This window comes from Bos mutus, chromosome X (assembly GCF_027580195.1).
Source record: "Bos mutus isolate GX-2022 chromosome X, NWIPB_WYAK_1.1, whole genome shotgun sequence".
NCBI lineage: Eukaryota > Metazoa > Chordata > Mammalia > Artiodactyla > Bovidae > Bos > Bos mutus.
In genome coordinates this window covers 84,119,956-84,136,463 of record NC_091646.1, presented here as the reverse complement: position 1 = coordinate 84,136,463, position 16,508 = coordinate 84,119,956, and the positions used below count along the sequence as shown (strand labels likewise).

General features: G+C 41.8%; 2 protein-coding genes across 4 annotated transcripts in view; one reads left to right on the top strand and one right to left on the bottom strand.

Annotated features, from left to right (window-relative positions):
* The window catches only part of MTMR8 (myotubularin related protein 8), a 284,350-nt gene extending 275,353 nt beyond the window's left edge, over positions 1–8,997 (bottom strand). For all 3 annotated transcript variants that reach the window (XM_070365958.1, XM_070365957.1, XM_070365959.1), the window contains exon 1: positions 8,862–8,997. In XM_070365958.1, coding sequence (XP_070222059.1) covers positions 8,862–8,885 — 24 coding nt within the window. In that variant the 5' untranslated portion in view covers positions 8,886–8,997. The remainder of the gene's footprint in view (positions 1–8,861) is intronic.
* Positions 8,998–11,857: 2,860 nt separating this feature from the next.
* Positions 11,858–12,319, top strand: LOC102269243 (profilin-2). Its single transcript, XM_005890993.2, has one exon. It carries the CDS (start codon positions 11,858–11,860, stop codon positions 12,317–12,319), a length of 462 nt encoding a protein of 153 aa, XP_005891055.1.
* The last annotated feature ends 4,189 nt before the right edge of the window (positions 12,320–16,508 follow it).

The following is a 16,508-nucleotide window of genomic DNA, read 5'->3' as shown; positions in this document are numbered from 1 at the left end:
AACATTCAGAAAATGAAGATCATGGCATCTGGTCCCATCACTTCATGGGAAATCAATGGGGAAACAGTGGAAACAGTGTCAGACTTTATTTTGGGGGGCTTCAAAATCACTGCAGATAGTGACTGCAGCCATGAAATTAAAAGATGCTTACTCCTTGGAAGAAAAGTTATGACCAACCCAGATAGCATATTCAAAAGCAGAGACATTACTTTGCCAACCAAGGTCCATCTAGTCAAAGTTATGGTTTTTCCAGTAGTCATGTATGGATGTAAGAGTTGGACTGTGAAGAAAGCTGAGTGCCGAAAAATTGATGCTTTTGAACTGTGGTGTTGGAGAAAACTCTTGAGAGTCCCTTGGACTGCAAGGAGATCCAACCAGTCCATCCTAAAGGAGATCAGTCCTGGGTGTTCTTTGGAAGGACTGATGCTAAACCTGAAACTCTAATATATTGGCTACCTCATGCAAAGAGTTGACTCACTGGAAAAGACTCTGATGCTGGGAGGGATTGGGAACAGGAGAAGGGGATGACAGAGGATGAGATGGCTGGATGGCTTCACTGACTCGATAGACATGAGTTTGGGTGAACTCCGGGAGTTGGTAATGGACAGGGAGGCCTGGCGTGCTGCGGCTCATGGGGTCACAAAGAGTCAGACACAACTGAGTGACTGAACTAAACTGACATACAGATGGCCTAGAAGCAAATGAAAAGATGCTCGCCATCACTAATTATTAGAGAAATGCAAATCAAAACTACCATGAGAGACATCCCTGTTGGTACAGTGGATGGGAAAACACGTGCTAACGCAGAGGACACTAGTTCAGTCCCTGCCACAGAAGAATTCCACATGCCATGGAGCACCTAAAGACCATGTACCACAACTACTGAACTCCCACTGTAGAGCCCAAGAGCCACAACTACTGAGCCCACCTACTACAACTACTAAAGTCCATGTGCCTAGTGCCTGTGTTCCGTAAGAGAAGCCACTGCAATGAGAAGCCCGTACACCACAACAAAGAGTAGCCCCCATTTACTACAACTAGAAAAAGTCTCCATGCAGCAATGAAAACCCAGTACAACCAAAAGAAATAAATTATATATATATATATATACACACACACACACACACACACACACACACATATATATATATATATATATATATATATATATATATATAAACTACAATAAGGTTTTAATCTCACACCAGCCAGAACAGTCATCATCAAAAAATCTACAAACAGCAAGTGCTGGAAATGGTGTGGAGAAAAGGCAATCCTCTTGCACTGTAGGTGAGAATGTAAATTGACATAGCCTCTATGGAGAAGACTATGGAGGTTCCTTAAAAAACTAAACATAAAACTACCATACAACCTAGCAACTCCTCTACTCGGCATATACCCTGAGAAACACCATAATTCAAAAAGACACATGTACCCGAGTGTTCAGTTGAGTTCAGTTCAGTTCAGTCGCTCAGTCATATCCGACTCTTTGTGACCCCATGAATCGCAGCATGCCAGGCGTCCCTGTCCATCACCAACTCCCGGAGTTCACTCAAACTCATGTCCATGGAGTCGGTGATGCCATCCAGCCATCTCATCCTCTGTCGTCCCCTTCTCCTCCTGCCCCCAATCCCTCCCAGCATCAGAGTCTTTTCCAATGAGTCAACTCTTCCCATGAGGTGGCCAAAGTACTGGAGTTTCAGCTTTAGCATCATTCCTTCCAAAGAAATCCCAGGGCTGATCTCCTTCAGAATGGACTGGTTGGATCTCCTTGCAGTCCAAGGGACTCTCAAGAGTCTTCTCCAACACCACAGTTCAAAAGTATCAATTCTTCAGTGCTCATCTTTATTCACAGTCCAACTCTCACATCCGTACATGACCACTGGAAAAACCATAGCCTGGACTAAACGGACCTTTGTTGGCAAAGTAATGTCTCTGCTTTTGAATATGCTATCTAGGTTGGTCATAACTTTCCTTCCAAGAAGTAAGCATCTTTTAATTTCATGGGTGCAGTCACTCAACATCTGCAGTGATTTTCGAGCCCAAAAAATTAAAGTCTGACACTGTTTCCACTGTTTCCCCATTGATTTCCCATGAAGTGATGGGACCACATGCCATGATCTTCGTTTTCTGAATGTTGAGCTTTAAGCCAAATTTTTCACTCTCCTCTTTCACTTTCATCAAGAGGCTTTTTAGTTCCTCTTCGCTTTCTGCCTTAAGGGTGGTATCATCTGCATATCTGAGGTTATTGATATTTCTCCCGGCAATCTTGATTCCAGCTTGTGCTTCTTCCAGCCCAGCGTTTCTCATGATGTACTCTGCATATAAGTTAAATAAGCAGGGTGACAATATACAGCCTTGACTTACTCCTTTTCCTATTTGGAACCAGTCTGTTGTTCTATGTCCAGTTCTAACTGTTGCTTCCTGACCTGCATACAGGTTTCTCAAGAGGCAGGTCAGCTGGTCTGGTATTCCCATCTCTTGAAGAATTTTCCACAGTTGATTGTGATCCACACAGTCAAAGGCTTTGGCATAGTCAAAAAAGCAGAAATAGATGTTTTTCTGGAACTCTCTTGCATTGTCGATGATCCAGCAGATGTTGGCAATTTGATCTCTGGTTCCTCTGCCTTTTCTAAAACCAGCTTGAACATCTCGAAGTTCACGGTTCATGTATTGCTGAAGCCTGGCTTAGAGAATTTTGAGCATTACTTTACTAGCGTGTGAGATGAGTGCAATTGTGTGGTAGTTTGAGCATTCTTTGGCATTGCCTTTATTTGGGATTGGAATGAAAACTGATCTTTTCCAGTCCTGTGGCCACTGCTGAGTTTTCCAAATTTGCTGGCATACTGAGTGCAGCACTTTCACAGCATCATCTTTCAGGATTTGAAATAGCTCAACTGGAATTCCATCACCTTCACTAGCTTTGTTCATAGTGATGCTTTCTAAGGCCCACTTGACTTCCCATTCCAGGATGTCTGGCTCTAGGTGAGTGATCACATCATCGTGATTATCTGGGTCATGAAGATCTTTTTTGTACAGTTCTTCTGTGTATTCCTGCCACCTCTTCTTAATATCTTCTGCTTCTGTTAGGGCCACACCATTTCTGTCATTTATCGAGCCCATCTTTGCATGAAATATTCCCTTGGTATCTCTAATTTTCTTGAAGAGATGTCTAGTCTTTCCCGTTCTGTTGTTTTCCTCTATTTCTTTGCATTGATTGCTGAGTAAGGCTTTCTTATCTCTTCTTGCTATTCTTTGGATCTCTGCATTCAGATGCTTATATCTTTCCTTTTCTCCTTTGCTTTTCACTTCTCTTCTTTTCACAGCTACTTGTAAGGCCTCCCCAGACAGCCATTTTGCTTTTTTGCATTTCTTTTTACATTTCTTTTCCATGGGGATGGTCTTGATCCCTGTCTCCTGTACAATGTCATGAACCTCCGTCCATAGTTCATCAGGCACTCTATGATATCAGTCCTTTAAATCTATTTCTCACTTCCACTGTATAATCATAACAGATTTGATTTAGGTCACTGCAGCTCTATTTACAGCAGCCAGGACATGGAAACAATTTAAGTGTGCATCAATAGATAAATGAATAAAGAAGATGTGGTACATATCCACATTGGAATATTAGTCAGCCATAAAAAGGAACAAAATTACATCATTTGTAGAGATGTGGATGAACCTAGATTCTGTCATACAGAGTGCAGTAAGTCAGAAAGAGAAAAAGTATCATATATTCACACATGTATGTGGAATCTCGAAAAACTGTACCAATAAACTTAGGTCCAGGACAGGAATAAAGAGGCAGATGTAGGGAATGGACATGTGGACACAAGCAGAAAGGGGAGGCTGGGATGAACTGGAAGATTAGATTTGACATAAATGTACTATCATGTGCAAAACAGATAGCTAGTGGGAACCTGCAGTGTAGCAAAGAGAGTTCAGGTCGGTGCTCTGTGATAACCTAAATTGGTGGGATGGGGGTTGGCGTTGGAGGAGGGTCCAAGAAGGAGGGGATATAAGGTATAAATATGGTTGATTCACTTCATTGCACAGCAGAAACTAATATAACATTGTAAAGCAATTATACTCCCATAAAAATAAATGGCCCCTTTGTTTTAGCTGCTACAACAACTGGCAATTATAAAAGTCTGGAGACATTCCAAAGACAACACTGAGGAAGGAAAGGAGAATTGACAGACCAATAGAGCTGCTAAGGCAGCAGCATTACAAGATTCAAGCTCCATACTTGGGAGGATACCTGCTGCCCATCTAAGGAACAGAGATGAGTTTCTGAATGATGCACATTTGATCAACATACTGGGCTTTGGTATATGCTAAATTGCCACTCTACTCTTTGTGAAGTCACACAAGAAACCACACTAAAATTAATACATTAAATTATTCATTGTGGGAACTGATAAAATGATAGCCTGGGAAAAACAATTCTTTTGGAAACCTTCTCCCAAAGTAATGGCTGAAATATGTCAGAGGTGTCATATCTGTCCTAAGCAGAACCCAGAAATACCTATTCATACTTCTCACTGCCACTTTCCTTTGCTTCTGGGTCATTTTGAAATCTGGCAAGTGGATTTTACCTCGCTATCTCCCTTTCAGGGATGCAAATATATTCTGATGATAGTATGCATGTATTCCCATTGGGTGGAAGCCTTTCCTTGCAGATGAGTAACTCTCCTTACAGTAGCCAAAACACTGTTGAAAAGGATTATTCCTACTGAGGGAATTCCCCTGGAATTACATAGTGATAACGGTGCCCATTTCATTGTACAAATTCCAAATGTTATTTGTAAAATCCGGCTTCTACATTTCCACTGTAACTATCATCCTCAATCTTCTGGTCCAGGGGAAAGAAACAAAGCCGTAATCAAAACTCAACTGGCAAAACTCTCTGAGGCTATAGGCCTTCCTTGGCCTAAACTGCCATACATAGTCCTATTACACTTAATATCTATACCCTTTGGAAAATACAAACTGTCACTATTTGAAAAAAAAATTATTGAAAAATCCATGATTCTTGACTTAGGACTATATAATCCCCTTCTAGTCAAGGGAGATCTTTTACATTATTGTCAAAGTCTCATTAAAACTGACCCAGAAGTGAGGCAAATGGCCCCTAATGTGGATGGCTTTCCCAAGATTTGGACAAGGCTGGTACTCTCCATGATCCCCATCAATGAAATCCCTCAAGTTAACCTTGTTCTAATTGCTGCCATCATAGAGTTGTTACATCTCCTTCATTATGTAATAATTGATGATGCATCAACTTGCTTCTCCTTCTTATAGACATATTGTCAAGGAGTGAAATTTTTCATGAATAGGTTTATGGCCAGGAATGAAAATTTAGAGGAAGTGACCCTGGTCCTTCGGTTCTTTGATTTTGACTATAAAGGACTGGACAATTGAATTTTTGGGACTCCTCGTTGAAGCTACAGTTTTATTAATGTGCTTTGTCCTACTACATAGAGTAGGCATCCTCCATGAATGGTAATTCTATCTTATATTAACTTTGCTGGGAATAAGCCTGTGGCTCCAATTCTTGGCCATTTAATTACTCTATTTCACTTGGGATTCTTTCACTCACCAAGGCCATGAGTTACCCTTAGTCCTCTTTATATTAAAATGACTGACTTTTATTGGGATAGTTTTTACTAGAGTTATAGTATTAGCTCTCTTAATATCCATCTGGACTCTTTATACCTGGGAAAATAATGCCTTATTCTGCATTTCCAAAAGTCTAGCCACTGGAGGAAATCTAACAAATTGTTGGATATGCCATCAGCACCCTAATCATTCGCTGAATACTGGGATCCCCTTGCTTTGGCTATCTCTAATCTTACTGGTAACTCTCTACCATATGTTATTCAGAACTCATCTACTTGAATCCACAGTTCCCTTTCCTTGTTTTCCTTGTTTGGAACCAGATAACCCCTCAAACAGTTTCTTAGGAATATGTGTTCTAATGAGGCCCTGTGGTTATCCAGAAACAAGAAATCCAACTTCCAAACACCCAATTTATTTCATTGTTCAACAACAAAATATATTCTCATGATAACCCCCATATATTCCAACAAGGAAGGCTTCTAGGCTGCTCATATATAACCAGCTCATGGCTGAATTTCACCTTTGACGTCTCCTTTCTCTGTGCTCCAGTGAAGTTGCTCAGTCGTGTCCAACTCATTGCAACCCCATGGACTGTAGCCTACCAGGCTCCTCCATCCATGGAATTTTCCAAGCAGGAGTACTGGAGTGGGTTGCCATTTCCTTCTCCAGGGGATCTTCCCAACCCAGGGATCGAACCCAGGTCTCCCCCATTACGGGCAGATGTTTTTCCATTTGAGACACTGGGGAAGCCCTCCATCTATGTATTTGTGGTTGGAAGGTTGCCACTCAGGGCATATCCTGCCTCAATGCCCTAACACCAGGTTCTAATGTGCCCTAGGACTTTTAATCGGAGAAGGCAATGGCAACCCACTCCAGTACTCTTGCCTGGAAAATCCCATGGACGGAGAAGTCTGGTAGGCTGCAGCCCATGGGGTCATGAAGAGTCGGACACGACTGAGTGACTTCACTTTCACCTTTCACTTTCATGTATTGGAGAAAGAAATGGCAACCCACTCCAGTGTTCTTGCCTGGAGAATCCCAGGGACAGGAGAGCCTGGTGGGCTGCCGTCTATGGGGTCGCAAAGAGTCGGACATGACTGAAGTGACTTAGCAGCAGCAGCAGGACTTTTAATAGTTCATTAGACTGCATTAAATTTGTCAGAAATTACCAAATGGCACATACAGTCTACTTTCTGCCTCTGCCAAGAAACCCCTTCTGAGGGATTTCAAAGGTTCCCAAGATTTATTTAAACCACACGGGGAGTTGGTGCCACTGACAAAATTATTCAAAACCCCTCTGCTATCATAGCAGACACAGCTAATGCCACAGCTAAAACAATAAGCACCCAAAAAGACTCCCTGAATTTGCTTGTCCATCTTGTGTTAGATAAAAGTTTTTCCTTGAATTACCTTCTAGCAGAACTTGGAAGAGTCTGTGTCATCTTAAATACCACCTGTTGTACCTGGATAAATGCCTCTGGTACAGTAGAAACTCAAATTGGAATCTTACAAAACAAGTTCACTTGACTTCATTCTGATAGTGTTAATACTTCCCTAATGTTTGGTTTGTTTAGTTGGTTACCCTCAAACATTGAATCTTGGTTCAAAACTGTTTTGCAAACTGGCTTATTACTGTTAATAAATGCTGTCAGCTTCTTTATATTGATAAAGTGCTTGCTTAAATTGATTACTTCTATATTTAACCATTCTACTGCTCAGCTGATACTCATCCCAATCGATATACTTGAGGCAGCACAACATCATGTTGCTTCCAGTGAATTTTCCAATCTATCCACTGATTCATCACAAACCACCCTCTAAAGGACATGATGGACCTGGAGCAGACAACCAATTCTGGTTATGTGGAAATAAGAATTGCTCCAATGATGTTTTCTTCAGGAAAAGGCATGGGCAAAAGGGGAAAATGTGAAAATAACTATGTCAGGAATGACTAAGACATGACCTGAAGACCTCCGTATTTGCTACCAGTGCTGGACTTTCGCTGAACATTCTAAATTAAAACTGCTGAATAGTTGCTGAGTTGCTAAAAGGAAAGATTGATGTTGAGAACTAGACTTTATCTTCCTAAGAAAACACAACTGTCCCTAGTAATGACTGAGATTCATTCCATAACTCAAATCTTATGTATAGAATAATTTTACCCTCCAATCCATATTGTTGGTAAACAGCTTGCATAACCCTGCACTGATTTCCCTCTTCCTGTAAAAATCCTTGCCATTTTCCCCTTGTAGGACACTATTCTGGTTTCTTCTAGACTTTCTGTGATCCCTGAATTGCAATTCTAAGACCCCAAATAAACTACCTTTTTGCCTCTTCACGGTTAGTAATCCTTATGTTTGATATGGATTTAAATTAGCCTGGGCCGTATCTCCTATGATCGATAGAAAAAATTAAGCAAAAACTAGTTGTAACCCTTCCCTGTTCTCAGCCTGACGGTAGAAAGAAAACTGACAGGAAGGAAGTGAATTCTAAAAGAAAGAGGCTGGAGTTGGGGAAATACAGAGTAGTATCTGGAAAGAAAAGACATAAAAGAGGCTCTAACTAGGGTCAGCTGTACACAGACACCAACTGGCCTCGCAATGTCACCTCTACGTTTTTTCTTCCTGGATGAGCAGAGCCAGGTCCACTCTGTTACACCTCTTGCCTATAGCCAAGCTCGGGGCTGTACAGATGCTTTTGCCCCCAAACCCACACATGCAAGTTGAGGAGCTGGACTGATGGTCTGAGCAACTGTTGGGGTAGAAGTCAAGAGAAGGGCAGGGAAACCCTGGATAAAGGAAGTAACCCTCTGGGAGGCAATGCCACTCGGGGAATTCAAGAAAGGATGTTACAAGTGCAGCAAGTCTGTATAAAAGGCTGGAGTAAAGGGGTGTATGAGGTAACCGCTGGGGAGCCAGGAGGAGCTAGGATCGGAGGAGACAGGACAGAGAGGGACCCAGCAGGCAACCACCCAGCGCGGAGGCGGCATCAAGTGAGAGAACGACTGGTACAGAACCACCTCTTCTTTGCGTGCCGCAGCCGCCTGCAGGCAGGTCCCAAGGAGAAGAAAGTTCAGTTTGGGTGAAACGGGGTGTGAACCGAGGAATATTACTCCGGTCCCGCGCGGAAGAGGGCGTCAAAGAGCACTCTAAGAGTTGAGAGGGTGTAGCTGGGCTTGCGGCTGAGCATCGAGAGGGAATCCCCGGCTCCCAGCCTCGCCGATCTCTTCTCCTTACCTTGGGCACCGTGATATGGTCCATGACCGCGGATCCCCACACCCGGAATCCTTAGTGCAACTCAGGCTGCTGCCGCCACCACGGTTCTCGCAGCCTTCTTGCCCAACCCTGGTTCTAGCCCCTGCCCTCCCTCTCGTGCTTCAAGTTCTCGTCACCTGATCCTCGCGGAGGCTTCTCTCGCGACACTTTGCCTTCCGCCGCTAACGCCATCTTGCTTCCTGGCAATGCCCTTTTCTTTGGGCGGTCCTGTCAAAATGCCATTCCTTTGGTAGGGGTGTGTACCCAGTAACATCCGACTCTTAGCGACCCTTTGGATTATAACCCACCAGGCTCCTCTGTCCATGGGATTATCCAGGCAAGAATACTGGAGTGGGTTGCTATTTTTTACTCCAAGGGATCTTCTCTACCCAGGGATGGAACGAGAGTCTCTTGCATCTCCTGCTTTGGCAGGCAGATTATTTACCACTGCACTATTTGGGAAGAGAAACTGCTAAATATACATTCTAGCTTTCTAAGGACGCTTGGTTTAAATAAAATCCGGTGATTGGGAGCTTTTTTCATATTGTTTAAGGGAAAAACTATTAGGACTGTAGACAGGAGGCAGAACAGTAACATTAGGCTCACAAATATTTCTAGGACTGCTTCCATTTTCTTAAGAGTAAAAACAGCAACAACAACAGATTGTCCTAGTTCAGACTTCAGGTTTGGCCCAGGAATTCTTAAGTCCCAGACTCAAGTGCTGGCACCCTTCTCACAACCCATGATGCTGTAAGGATTCTGAGTACCAATATCATTCCACTATTCTTTAATGTTAACAGAGATGGCACCAGTCAAAGATAACATAGACTACTCTGTGGTGATGACTGAGTTTCTGAAGAGCTTCCTGTGAGACCTTGGGCAAGTCACTATAGAATATTTTTGAGATGGTTTATAAGTATATTTTCCTTTCACTCCTCTCAACCAGGGGGAGTCTACTGCCATAAACCTAGTTAAAGCCTGAACTATTAGAGTAGCCTCATAACTTTGTCACCAAAGATGTGGGAAAAGGACCAGAGACCCACTGAACCACCTCTCAGATGAAGTGCAGCTACTCTGTAGTGTTCTCTGAATCAGGATTATGATGGCAAAAAGAACAGTCTGAGAGTCGAAAAACCTGGATTTTACTCTCAGGTCTGCTACTACTAACTTGCTGTGTGACCTTGGGCAAATCATGTCACCTCTCTGGGCCCTGTATTCTAGCTAAAACCTCTGTCTTGCCTAAATTATTGACATAGTTTGGTCACCATGTTTTGGCCCTGGTTTCCCTAGAATCTGTCCTCAATATGGCATCTTCCAGACTCTAGAATCTATAGTAATGTCACTCCTTTGCTTGAAACCTACCAGTGGCTCTCCATTTCAGAGAAAATCCAAATCTTTACATGGCTTAAAATAAGCCTACGTGTGATCTAAGCCTAGTGCCTCTCTGACTATATCTTCTATCACCCTTTTCTTTCTCTCTTTATGTTATATTGATCTTCTTGTTGTTTCTCAAATATACCATACATTCTCCTGCCTCAGAAGCACTTGCTGTTCCTTCTGCCTAGAATGCTCTTCCCCCAGATATCCATATGCTCACTCCCTCATCTCTGTCGGGTCTCTGGTCAAATTCACAATGTCAGAGAATCCTACTTGAGCACCTTATATCAAATAAAACCACCACTACTTCTTCCCCAGAATTCTCTATCATCTTAACCTTTTTTCTTTATATTAATAATTATGAACACCACCTGATATACTATAAATGTCCTTGTCTGTTATTTGTCTCCCCTCTAGGATGTCAGCTTCATGAGGCCAGGGACATTTTGTTCACTGCTAGATCTCCAAAGTCTGGAACAGACCTGGAACACAGTAGGTATTCAATAAATATTTGTCGAATTAGTGAATTTTCTAAACTACCCCAAATTTTCTCTCCATTAACTTTAGCCATTCCTCCTAAAAGTCCCTACTTAAGGCAAGTTAGTGTCATTTCAGAGGAAATTAAGGTAGAGATGGTGATTTGTCAAAGGTTTCAGAAGAATCACATGTCAGATTGGACCCCCACAGGAGTAGATAGCATCTGGGACTAAGAAGGAAAATGTGGAAGGAAAAAGTATTAGATTCATAAAAAAAAAATTCTGTGAAAGGGATTCTATTATAATTTATTATTTATTTGTCTTCTGTCATTATGATGTCAGCTCTGTGAGATTTTTCTCTGTTCACTGCTGTAACCCAGTGCTTGGAAAAGTACTTGGCAAATAGTGAATGCCTGATAAATGCTTGCTGAATGACTAGATGAAAACAAATTACTCTAGACTCACAGCTGGTGTGGGCCAGAGGATAAACAACTAGATGGAAAGAATCTGTAGACAGGAAATCATTAGGAGGCTATTATGTCCATCCAAAAAGAGTTGTAAGTCAGTGGGGCTGTGTTTTTTTTTACTTTGTACCTAGAGCTCAGGTCTCAGATTAGCCAACATCTGAATACTAGTTGCTGCACTAAATCTCACATGTCCTGCTTTATATCCAAACCTCCAACTCAAATATTACTCAGTTATGTTCTACATTGAGGGATTTTCTGATATTGGGGGTTGGTGTTTCTCCCATGGTATCCTAGGGAAGTAAGTAGATGTGCTTTGCACCAATATCTCACTAGCTGGAGATACAACCACTGAAAGCTACTGCCAAAGGTCACCCATGATGTGGTGAATTATGACTGTTTAACAAGTCACAGAACCTTTGTGACCTCACTCCTGCTCAAAAGATAGCTTGATAAGTCACAACAGAGGGCAGCTCAGGCATAACTTCACACAAGTCATCAAGACCTCCTCCACCTTGCTGCTGGGGAGACGCCATCAAAAACAGACTGTATTTTTAGCTTATTTCAGTCTCATCTTGAGCCAACTACCAACAAACTTCTTTTGAAGACCTACTTGCCAAAAATCACTTTATTCATCATTTAGAGACAGCTTACCTGAATCATGCAGTGCATAGGGGATATCAGTGAAGAAGTCTGGCAAGACTGCATCACCCTCTTCCTACAGACTGGGATGTGCTATGATGCGGCGATAATCACCAATTCCCCACCTTGGTTGTTAGCTTCTTATCCTGAAGGTAACCTGTTCCAACTGACCCAGGAAGAAATTCAGATCTTGCTGGCGAGAGAAGGGAGAGAGAAGTTGTTTCTTCAGGGAATCACTCTTGCAGGGACCAAATGCTTGTTGATTCGGGACAACCTATACACTGAGGGCAACAACACCATGGATCTCCGCACCAAAGGCCAGAGTCGGGGCAGCCAAGCAGTGACAGTAGTTCAGATCGAGTCTGTATACCTTGTGGTGATGGGACAAAAAGGAACAGAAGGAGGGCCTCTCAACCTCAAGGCTTTTGAGATGGCGGGTTACATCAAAGAGGCCATTAATCAACACATGGCCCATTTCTAAGTAAATAAAAAGGCCTTGGTGTTTGACCTGGAATTTGAATTCAGTGTTATCTGATTCACCTTCCAGATTAACAGTCTTGAAGAAAATAAAGGGAAATTCCAGATCAGGTTTGGAGATGTGTGTGTGTGTGTGTGTGTGTGTGTGTAAGCTTGTTAGGAGAAGAGCAGATTGGGGAGTGAGTATTCAAGCATTTGAGTTTCTGTACCTTTTTTACACCTAGAACCATCTCTTCCATCTCAGCACTTGGAGGGAAGAGTACTGGACGGTGAACTAGACAGTCTTGGTTGCACTCCCAACTTTTTTCTAACTATGGTATCTTTTTCTCTCTGTACCTCAGTTTCCTTATTGGTACAATGAGGAATGTACTATGTCTCTAACGGCCCTATAAGTTCTGGAAATCTATGATTTTGTGATAATCATATTTATCCTTCAAAATTCAACACAAGTACACCTCCTCAAGGAATCTTTCTTTGCATCAACCTTTAGGGGTGACCCTAATTTGAATTACTAGAGTACTAACTCTATGGGTAATTTGTATGTACTTAATCTTACTCTGCCCAGAATTTCTTGAATGCTTGTCCCGTAATCTTGTTTAACTTTTCACACACACATTAGTTTTGTTTTCCAACTTTATTATAATCTGCAAAAAAAAAAAAAAAAAAAAACGACAGATGGTTTCCCTTCTATTTCTCTCTTCCCCTTCTAGGGTAACCCATCATGGGGCTTTGCCAGGGGAGTTGGCTATATGGATAAATCAGGAAAAGAGATTTTTCGAAGTGGGGATTCTGCTGCATGTGGATGATCCAGGGTATTTGTGGGTAGATTTTGTTCTTCCAATTTGTGGTTCACCTTTGGACTACTTATCTGTTCATTGTTGTCACCATCAGGGAAAACATGGGTGGGCAGAAGCTAAGAAAGGAGGTAAAAAGCTCTAACCATTCCATCTGGCTTGTTGCTAGCTACTGTGGACAAGCTGGCATGAAAGAAGACTGGAATGAGAAAGATGAGATTGAATAATAAACCATAGCACTTTTTGCCTGGAGAATTCCATGGACAGAAGAGCTGGGCAGGCTACAGTCTATAAGGTCACAAAGAGTTAGACATGATTGAGTGACTATCACTCATTTGATCCTACTGCCACCAGGAGCAGTAATTATGGAGAACCTTCTTCTCTGTCAATTTCAAGGAATAGCTTCAATACCCGCCATATATACCCTCACAAGCCTATAAAGGTCGAAATTTAAACATGGAGGTTGTCAAAAATCTGTTCTATTCAATACAGATATAATGTTAGTCATATATGTAACTTATTTTAACTTATTTTAATATTTACTTTAAGAAGGAAAAATTGATACAGTTGAATTCAATTTTAAGAATGTAGAATGTGTTTTATTTAACCCAGTATATACAAAATATTGTTATTTAAACATATAATCAACAAAAATATTATTAATGAGATATTTTACATGTTTTCATGCCAAGGCTTCAAAATCTGGTGTGCATGGGTTCCCTGGTGGCTCAGTGGTAAAGCACTCACTTGCCAAGCAGGAGAAGCGAGTTTAATCCCTGGGTCGAGAAGATTCCCTGGAGAAGGAAATTTCAACCCATTCCAGTATTCTTGCCTGGAAAATCCCATGGACAGAAGAGGCTGGCAGGCTACAGTCCTTGGCGTTGCAAAAGAATCAGACACAACTTAGCAACTAAACAAAATCTGGTGTTCATTTTACATTTGTAACACATCTCAATTCAAACAAGCTTAATTTCAAATGCTCAGTTATCATAAGTATCTAGTGGCTACTGTATTTGGCAATTTGGTTCTAGGCCAACCTCATCCAGTTTCTGAAACCTCTCTACGATATCCTTGCCAGCACATTCATCCATCCATCCATCCAACACTCTTCATGCCAAGTATTGGCTAGATAATTAATAAAAATGTCAAAAATTAGAGAAAAGAAGTTTCTTAAATAAAATTCTAGTGGGGACAAGACAAATGAAAAAAATAAGTTGCAATACAATGAGGTAGATGGCATGAAAAAGTTTGTATAAATATGTATTGAGCTCATGCTGTGTAAACAAAGTACACAATAACCCTGTGTTCATGGAGCTTATATTCTAATGGAAGAAACAGAATATGTGTCAGGAGATGATAAATATCATGCAACAAAGCAGTAAGAAGAGAGGTAGAGAGTGATGGGAAGGACTGTTTTAAATGGGAGATCAAGGGCAGCTTCTCAGGAGAGGTGATATCTGTATAGGGGCCTAATGAAGTGAGAAATTAAGTGATGTCAAGAACTAGGGGAAGTGCTGCAGGTAGAGAAAAGAACCATTCAAAGGCCCTGAGGCAGGAGTGTGCCTGTTCTTTTGAGGAACTATCAGGAGACCCATGTGGTTGCCGCCTCCCAGGACAATGCTCCTTTCCCTTCTCACTCGCAGCATTCTCAAAAATGTGGTGAGACAGTAGATGCTGTCTTCTGGGGGTAGAACAGAAAAGCAGAGCAAATAGTCTCATTGCCCTCCTTTTGGATCCTCTCTTTCTAATGAAATTGCTGTAACTTTTATCTTGGCAGCCATGTTATACTTCTGACTCACACTGAGCTCTTGGTTAACTAAACCCCCTTGTGCTTTTTCACATTGGCTTATGTTAAGAAAGAACGCTTCCCTGGTGGCTCAGAGGTTAAAGCATCTGCCTGGGATGTGAGAAACCTGGGTTCAATCCCTGGGTCGGGAAGATCCCCTGGAGAAGGAAATGGCAACTCACTCCAGTACTCTTGCCTGGAGAATCCCATGGAGAGAGGAGCCTGGTAGGCTACAGTCCATGGGGTCGCAAAGAGTCGGACACGACTGAGTGGCTTCATTCACTTCACTCACTTATGTTAAGAAAAGAGTTTGAAATAGTGGTAGGGCAATAAGCCAGGAAAAAAAAAAATTAAATGTGAAAGTGGCTTCAGTAGAACTTTTATCTTGGATAGAGCCTCAATGTGGCTTAATACATACCCCTGAAGGGAAAGAAAGAGAGGTGAGATGGAGGGTAAAGAAGGAAAATTCTTAAGATAATTGAGTAATTGAGCCTTCTACATTATTCTTTACAGCCTGAATCTCTAAAACATAAACACATGTTCAGAAATTAGGGCCATTGAGGAAAATGGCCTTGCCAATTAGAAAGGCCCAAGCAAATCTTTCATTAGAGCATAAGCTAAAGTATTCAGATTCCCAATTGAACAAGAGACTTAATTGGATGTATGACTGACTGAGGACCAGGGTGTTAAGCTGGGAAGAGGAAGGAAACCTACATGGTGTTCACCTAGCAGAGATCCTGTCCTTTTGAGCCAGAAAGAAGCACTTCACTGTGGTACCAGACCATGCTTGCCTGTTGCCATGGTGAAGTCTTTCCCTAGAAACTGAATGTGCCTTGTACAAGTAAGGTACAACTGAATGAAGAGAAAAATTCATTTGGACTGTATTATTACCAGAAGGGATAAGAAGGACAGGCTACATGAGAGCTCAGGGTCAGTACAGAGAAACTTGAGCCTTGCTACGAGGATTCATTTCCCCTCTCCATCCACCCTATGTGCCCTTCCTGTTTTGGGTATTCACAGTGAATTCTGAAGCTAGCCTTAACCTTCATCTGCCACCTTGATGCTCACTTATCCTTTCTTGTACTCTGCAGTCCAGTCACACTGAATAACTCATTGTTTTCATCACATCCTTCACAATTTCCTGAACAGTGTTCTCAGAATCCACTATTACTTGCCCTCCCCTTCTCTAACAATCGCAAGCCAATGTCCAATTTATTTGTCTAGATCCGGGAACCAGGTCCATTTCTATAAGGATATTTCTTATTCCCCAGGTTTGGATATGTTTTCTCCTGACTTGGAATCACTCACTTTGTGCTTTGCACCTCTCTCGTAACACTGAACTCTTTCAGCTTTCAGTCCTTACTATGCATGTGTATGTTTTCTTTACCTTATTGGCCTTCAAGGTCCCCTAGAGATGACTATTTGGTTGTAATCCCTATTAGCAGGCTTTTTTGCTAGGAAGTTCTCAATGAATATACAACCTCCTGGATGATTAATAAATGACAGACATAATGAATGAATAAAGGTTAATTTTCCAGCCAAGCCACTTCCTTGGTTTCCTGTAGTTTAAATTAGTGGAGAATGAAGGAAGGTTGTTGAGTCCTCTTTGTCCT